This window comes from Genypterus blacodes, unplaced genomic scaffold, assembly GCF_046128005.1.
Source record: "Genypterus blacodes isolate CSIRO-AG114 ecotype Tasmania unplaced genomic scaffold, CSIRO-AGI_Gbla_v1 ptg000076l_1, whole genome shotgun sequence".
NCBI classification, from domain to species: domain Eukaryota; kingdom Metazoa; phylum Chordata; class Actinopteri; order Ophidiiformes; family Ophidiidae; genus Genypterus; species Genypterus blacodes.
In genome coordinates this window covers 7731283-7739184 of record NW_027466885.1, presented here as the reverse complement: position 1 = coordinate 7739184, position 7902 = coordinate 7731283, and the positions used below count along the sequence as shown (strand labels likewise).

Here is a 7902-nt window from a genome sequence, read left to right as displayed (position 1 = left end):
TGTCCTCCCTGCACTTCGCAATAAATCCATTCGTGCGGCCAACCATTGCGGGCACATTGTCCGTGGTGATTGACACCAATGGGCAGTATTGATCGACGTATTGGGCACCCCTGCTCTACAGTCTACACCTTCTAAGTGGTTATATAAAGTATGTAAACCTGACCTACCAGCATCGACATTGAAAATCTTATTTCATGCAAATGTTATGTAGAGTCAAACTGAGAGGACAAAGTGTGTTAAAATTCCCGTTGAGTTGTCAAGATTGATTTCACTTGTGTCATTTTTTATGTTTGCTGACACAGCAGTAGATTTCACATATCCTCAAGTGACAGTTCCCTTTCAAAGCCTCGTACATATAAATGGGGCTCTCTGGGTAGCACACCCAGGGCATCAGCTGCAAAGTGAACGGGGTTGAATATCACAATGTTTGCAGACAAATCCAAAACCATTGAGATACCGTGTCACATCATGACAAGCCGCTTTCTGAAAAAAGTCAAACCTTTGCTAAATCCTGAATATAAACATTCTGAGAAGTCCCAAATTTTCAAAAAGAAGACAAAGTCCTTTTATGATGGAGGCATCTCCATATGACATGCGACCACCAGTGTGTGCCATGAATAAATCATGGGGAAGCGGGCAGAGAGAGTAAACAGTTGTGCATCTTCACCTCAGATGCCTGGAGAGGCCTGTCAAGACGGTGCAGCTAACAAGGGCCCACCACCTCATCACCATGCAGGCTGTGCTCCAGCAGATCCAAGTCCAAGCCTGACACCATTACTCCCAACCCCCATCTTCATCCCCTCAACAACACAGGGACTCACTCAGCACTTCTCAAGAACACGCTGAGGGTGAAGTTACAGAAAGGACAGCTAGTGTTTCTCCTCAGACCATATGGATTCTCTGTAAATTCACCACCCAAAGCATGAAGACGACCAGTGTCTATACACTTTATCCATGATTTTATCACTAAACATAACTTTAAGTACGTAAGTAAGTATCCAATTTAGGTGTGTCATTGAAAAACACTGAGTTCCCTGTAAGAATGAGAGCTGGTTTGAGACCAAAAATTACCATTACTTACCACAGGGGGACTCACTAGGACAGTGGTCAATGATGTCTCACGTTCTCAGGTGGGAGGACAAATTCGCCAACTCAACAATCCAAACGCTTTCTCATTTTTCAGATTCTACTTGTGATCAGATCTGTGACAACAAATTCTGAGTAACGTTACTGATGAGTGAGCTGGACAAGTGTTGTGACCATGAGCTGAAGTGTCTGACAGATTGCAGAAGAAATTGTAAGTTTTCCTTGTCTGTATACAAATATGTGGATAATGATATATGGCTACAGAGATGTACTTAGCATTCCAAGGTCAAAGTACCATGATGCTTCACTCGTCTAATATGTGAGCAGTGACAGCTTTGAAATCTATGAGGTAGAGACCACAGAGAAACATTTCAGAATATAGTTTTATTTATAATTTATAATTGGCAGATACAAAAAACTTCTTGACTGTATCCAAAATGTGCAATAAAATCACTGTTGATTTTTTTTCCAAAAGAAAAATACAAAAAGACCATCTACTTTTGAAAGTTGACAACAAATGTAAACTGGAGTGAACTGGTTCTTCTACAGAGGGAATCCTAATGGCGACTAATGATCTTTTGACTGACTAGTGTTGTTAAATCTGCAAATCTGCTTTGCTCTCCCATGATAACCAAAGTCATTGTGTGTACATACATCTACATGGTGAAACTTTTATCTCCCCATTGTTAAATACAAGAAAGGCAATCATATCCATAAGCAGCACAAATGTGTAGAACACATTAAAATGAAATAAAACGTTTCCAAACTGTACCAAGGTGTTGATGTGAGAGGGTAAATAACGGAAAGGGGCGGGGCATCGCCATACATAATGCTGTAAACACTCGCCTTCACTCATCAGGATGCACAAGCAAAATAAGAGAACGTTGGAGCTTGTTAAGAGCTTAACAGCCATCGTGAATTCAAAATGCTTCAGCAATCCGAACAAGCATCAACCTCTGGAATCAAACGTTGAAGGCAATATCGCTTAGCGGGAAACTAACCAAGGGTTTAGAAAAGTCACAGCAGCAACACCATGGGTTTATAAAATCGGTTCCTGCTCGTCAGAATTGGATGACAAATCGCAAAATTAAGATGGAAATACATTAAAGGATGTATTAAAATGACTTTCACATTTCAACTTAAAACACTCACACACGCATCAAAAGGATAAAAGGAAAACTGTAGTTACATCCACATTCTTGCCGTGATCCCATTTCTCGATGGTCCATGAGTCTAAGCAGAGACGTGGTTTGATAGGATGCTGGTGCCTTAACCCTTTATATCCCCAAAAAACAAAACATCTCAATTTGACCCCGACAGTTTAACAAACTGGTGACGACAACGAAGTGCGACATCGCCTCTTTTCCAAACGTCGTCTGAAGTACGACTCTGCGGAGGAGGACAGAATCTGAGCGTGTCGACGGAGAATATTCAAGTGCAAAAAAAACATTTCAATCTCTTTTTCAGGATTCTCATGCTTTCTGTAGCTGGTCTGCAGGCAGATAAATGGATTACCTCACACAAGCGTACATTCCTTTTTGTACAGCCCCATCCCCAAGATGGCAAATGTCACAACAAAAAGAAAAAAAACAAATCACTAAAAAGAGTCGAACAAAAAAAGTTTCTTGTACACAGAATGTCCAGCCCATGTTTGTGACAGAAAATAAAACACTCTACACAGCCAAACACACAACCTAGATCCTTCATTCCTATACATTTCAAAGCTTTAAATGTTAAGTCTTTTAAACATGCAATACCATTCAATGTTCCTATCTAATTTCTGCTGTGCTAGATTCATGGTAACTTCCTCAGACACAAACAAATCTCACTAACTAAAACTACACACTAACCACCAACCAAAGGTGTCTGAGACCATTTCCAAATACTTTTAAGGACACTGATGTCAAACGAGATGCTCATTCATAATGTGAAAACACAATTCCCTGTCAGAGTATCCATATAAAGCACTTGCGTAGCATACTGTGTGCTCTTCCCTTTAGCAGAGAGACAATCTGTGGGCTAGTGCAGCTCTGTGGGGGGACAATGTCAACAACTGAATGCATCCAACGTCCTCGAAACCCAAATAACGGCAAAGATGTCGCACAACGGTGATGGAAAATGTGTCGTGTGCCTAGATCCCGGCTTGACTACAACACTACAGTGAGGAGACCGCCGCTCTGGCTATCCTGAACCGTTCTACCTACGCTCACACCCTCTCAAAGATTCTGTTGATTTGGGTCCAGCTCATTAGTGACATTGATGGACTCAGCAACAGCCATTACTACATACAGAATCAGGTCGATTGGCTAGAAGTCCATTTCAAGTTGTAGCGCCATTGAGGATACTTTCTCTTTACTGCCTAAAGTCAACGCAGTCGAGCTTCAACACATCTTGCGAGAGTCTTTCCTCTACCTTCTAATCATGACATCTTTTTGAAATTTAGCTTAACGTCTGCAGTGCTCTCGCTTTTCACTCTTAAAGCCTGGACTACATGCCCATACAAGTGTTATAGGTTGTGACAAAGTTGTAAGGCCTGAGCTGTGGTGCAGCTTCTGCAACATTCCTAATGCAGAAAGATTTGACTTCATTGTTATCTTTAAGTAACCCATTTCGAAAAGGTCTATACATCAACCTGCTGTTAAAGGAACAGCAATACATGGAGAACCAGCAACATCAGTACCTTTAGGCTTGCACATTTGAAAACAGCTACATGCAGCCACACTGTTTGTTTCTGTAAAGCTTCTTCTTTGACTAAACCCTGACAGACTGGCAGTTTGGGGTATCTTTTGCTTCATAGTCTTTTAATGTAGTGGACTTTAGTGATACAGTTTGACACACTGTGGGGTGGTTGTGAAAGAAAGGCTGGATGAAAACTTGACATTTTTGATTGACTCATTTATCAGTGACATGTAGTAGGATGTAGTCGTCACAACCTGAAGCTATGAGTACAACAGTCTGTTTATAGTGTAGTTTGAAAGGAGCCATGACAGACATGATGTAGCGGAGCTGCACATCCTGCACAAGCTTTGCAAAACTGCATAAAGTTATGCAATGAATACAGCTGTGAGCCAGATCATGTTGGGTGACACATGAGGATTAGCTCAAGGATAATAGGAGTCTATTTAGTGTAACCTATTTAAAACGTGCAGACAGCAGAATGCTTTTCCACTTTCAGTCTGGTCAGAGACAAAGACTGTTCCATGACACAAGCTGACATTAAGAGCAAAAGATGTTCAAACCTGAGCAGAGGTCTGCACAGGGCTTAAACGCTGACACAAACCCTAATTGAAATGATGCATGTATATCCAAATCTGTTCACTTTTCACATACTTGGAAACACACGGTCCAATGTGCGTTATTTCACAATTTTCACAGACAGCAATGACCCAAACCCGATTGGAATTTCGATTGAAACGTTCATATACTACAGGCCAATATGCCACAAACATGAAAACTTTTTCAGCTCCACTTGCACAGCTGGATGTTACACCTTCACATACGCTAGAATGCATGTTTACACCTAATGTATGTAACTAAGACAACTTGGCTGTATACCTCTGGTATATTCCTGCAATAGATTATGTATCGACCTCGAGCCTCCTAAAACTGATCAAACGCAGCTAAAAACCCCTGAACAGTGGAATGGAGGACTGAACAGTGACAGAGTCACCTGGAGACAAATCAAGAGCCACCAGAACCAATCATCTCAAAACTATGGTTATCTGTAAACCTTGTTTAAATCTCTTAACTGAACACAAAAGTGCAAATTGCTACCACTGTCTTGTGTCCTCAGTAGTGCTTCTCCTGCAGATAATCTTTCATTTTGTTAGGTAAAGGCAGTTTCTGAATCAGGTCTATTCTGGTGTATTGTCTGATGACAAAGCGACACAGATACTGCAGGGAGCGCACTTGCATAAACCGAGACACCGGGTTGGTCAGTCTGACAGGGTAGGTGGCAGACCCTGGTAAGCGAGACCTGGAGTAGCAAAAGGCGCCATTCTCAGAGTCTTTGATGGAGTGTTCAATTAAGTCAACAATGGATGTGTGGCCTTCCACGTCAGGCTGCTCATAGAAGCTGAAGCGGCCATTGGAGTGTTCAATGCGGGTGTGGAGGGTTTTGCCCTGTGAACGGAAACTCAGGCTGAGGAGGTACCTGTCATCTGAACTGTCCCTGACCAGGAACGAGCCGTCGGCCAAGTTCACTAGCTTTTCTTCTGCCTCCCAGCGTGTGATGGGGCCCCAGTACCAGCCCTGCCTCGCCAGCTTCTTCAGCTCCTCGGTCAGACTGGTCACCACCATGGGCCCGCTGCTCTGGACGGAGTCGTACACCCGACTGACGCCGGGGGCTGAATTGGGATCAAAGTTGAGGTGGTGTCTGACCCGCTCTGCTACTTGGCTGTCCGCAGAGCTGAAACCCGAAAAAGTCCTGGGGAAGAGTACACTGCTTGCCATGGGCCGCAGGAGTGGAGAGAGGGGGGGTGGGATCTCAACTCTGGAGCTTTGGAGCATCAAACCAGCAGAACTGATGAGAAGACCATTAACTGAGGTTTCCATAAAGAGGTCTGGAGGCAGCCTGCTAACCATGTCGTTTTCTTCCTGGCCCTGGTCAGCGTGAAGTGACCCGGTGTCTGCCTCACTCACCACCTCCATAGGAGAGGAACTTTCCAGGCAGTAGGAGTGGGACCCTTCTGGGTACATTCCTTCATCTAAAGGCATTGTGTACTGGATATAGTCCTGAGGCGTCAACCCCAGCACAACAGGCACATCATGTTCATCTATGTTCAGATGCAGGTCACCGTTTTGTGGCTGCTGGAAATTCTTAAGGGATTCTGCTTGGTCCTGAAAGAGGCCTTCCATCTGAAAGTCGTGGAATTCTTTCCGGACCCCATTCATGTTGGGACTTGGGCTTGGAGAGTGAACCATGGCTTTGACTTTTACCTCCATCTTGAGACAAGCTTCGTCTGAATTAACTGATCTGAGAGGCCAAGGTGAGGGGCTGTAATGATGGCCCCGTAAGGACGAAGATCTAAGGGGTCTCTGGGCTTTTACGTCATTGAAGCTGATGGGCACAGAAGAAGACGAGAAGGTGTCATCGTCATCCACAGAGCCTAAAGCGGAGGAGCTACCTTTCACTTTTGTCTTCTGCTTGGCAGACAGCCTCCTTTTCAACGATCCCATCAGGCCCTCGCTCTTTGAACGGCCCTTGTTCTGCCCTTTCTCCTCTTCGCCAAGGTCACAGCCTGAAAGATCTTTGGTGTAGCAGCCCCCAAAAAGTGACTCCTCCTTAGAGTACTCTGTAGTGAGTGAGGGCTGCTGGAGCATGACAAAGTCCCCCTCCTCTTTGCCCTTTATGCTGAGGGACTTGCGGATGGTCTTAAGGCTTATCTTCTTCATTCTGACAGGGCATCAAAAGTGGGGGCATGAGATCGCTCTCCTTGTATCCTGATGAAAGTACTATCCACAGCGTCCTCCCATCAGGCCAAGCAAAACGAGTCATGCATATAGTGGAGACATCAAACCCTGCAGAAAAAAAACATTAGAGGTTATATACATTTGACAAGCAGTTCCAGGAAGAACAACACAAGCAGCCTTTTGTACACAACACATCATAACACTGAGCGTATCACAAGACCAACACACACAAACGTAACAAGAGTACAGCATACTAGTCATATCAAAAGATTTATTCATACGATGTCACTGATTAATTGCAAGTGTGACCGCGTATTCGCTGTCAAAACAAAGCAAACAGTTTCAGATCAGTTGTAGCTTTGTTTTCAACTGAACCTACATCACTTTGTGGCGGTATGCAGAACTCTAAGCGCTTAAAATGTGTCTGCTTGATCATCAAGACAGCTGCAATGTGATTACTCACCATTATGTGCAGGGAAATGGTGACTCAGTTGGATTGGTTAACTTCCACTACCCCCCCATTTAGATGCTACGAAAAATAAAGAGAGACCTTTTGAGAAGCTTTACACTTGTGATGACAGCATACTTTTGTAATAACTAAGTTCGTAACGTGCATATCATTATATTTTTAACCTGATAACAGCTAAGTTAGCAGTTTGTCCTGACCTGGCGAGGCCCATGGACACAACAACACGGGGACACAGCTTGAAACGCCTGCTACCGTTTTGAGAATAAAATACAAATGTAATGAAAGTGAGAAACGGGACAATAATAATAAATACAGGCGTTGTTCATTAACAGATGTTGGTTGCTTGCTTGGATAATAACATGAACCAGCTAGCAAACAGTTAGCATACCTACTACCTAAGATATAATTGGCGTGTTTACACGTTTTATAAAACTCGTTTTTATTCACACACTCTCAGAATAACATCTTTATGTTATTGTAGCTCTGCATGCAATGAAGCGGCGCTGACACTTTTCCCAACACGTTCACTGAGGTTCGCTGGTTCTCGTTATAGCTTAGCCACAGATAGCTACCAGCTAAGGTGCTGCTCTAGCTTTGTTAACGTTTGTAGCCGAAAAAATAAAAAATTACCTTCACATTTGTCGATTATCTGTGTCCAAACGAAAGAACGAAGGGTTATACGGCCGAACGGAACACTTTTTTGAACGTAAGGACGTCCATCGCCGGCTACACAGGACAATAAGGTGATGTGTTTGTGTGTAGGTTAGCTAGCACTTTGTAGCCTCCGGCCTCTTCCTTTCTTCCTTTGTTGCCTGTTGAATTATGGGAGCAGCTTCACACACACACACACACACACACACACACACACACACACACACACACACACACACACACACACACACACACACACACACACACACACACACACACACACA

The 7902-nt window shown here is 43.6% G+C and overlaps 1 protein-coding gene across 3 annotated transcripts; it reads right to left on the bottom strand.

The window, feature by feature from the left end:
- Positions 1-1866: 1866 nt before the first annotated feature.
- Positions 1867-7902, bottom strand: socs6a (suppressor of cytokine signaling 6a). Of its 3 annotated transcripts, XM_076158195.1 has the most exons (3): positions 7598-7902; positions 6962-7027; positions 1867-6606 (listed from the first exon to the last, which is right to left on the bottom strand). In XM_076158195.1, the coding sequence occupies exon 3, from the start codon at positions 6478-6480 to the stop codon at positions 4876-4878; it is 1605 nt and encodes a 534-aa protein (XP_076014310.1). In that variant the 5' UTR covers positions 6481-6606; positions 6962-7027; positions 7598-7902; the 3' UTR covers positions 1867-4875. The 3 variants fall into 3 exon arrangements, with proteins under 3 accessions (XP_076014310.1, XP_076014309.1, XP_076014311.1); XM_076158194.1 differs by lacking the exon at positions 6962-7027; XM_076158196.1 differs by lacking the exon at positions 6962-7027 and having other exon boundaries at positions 7604-7902.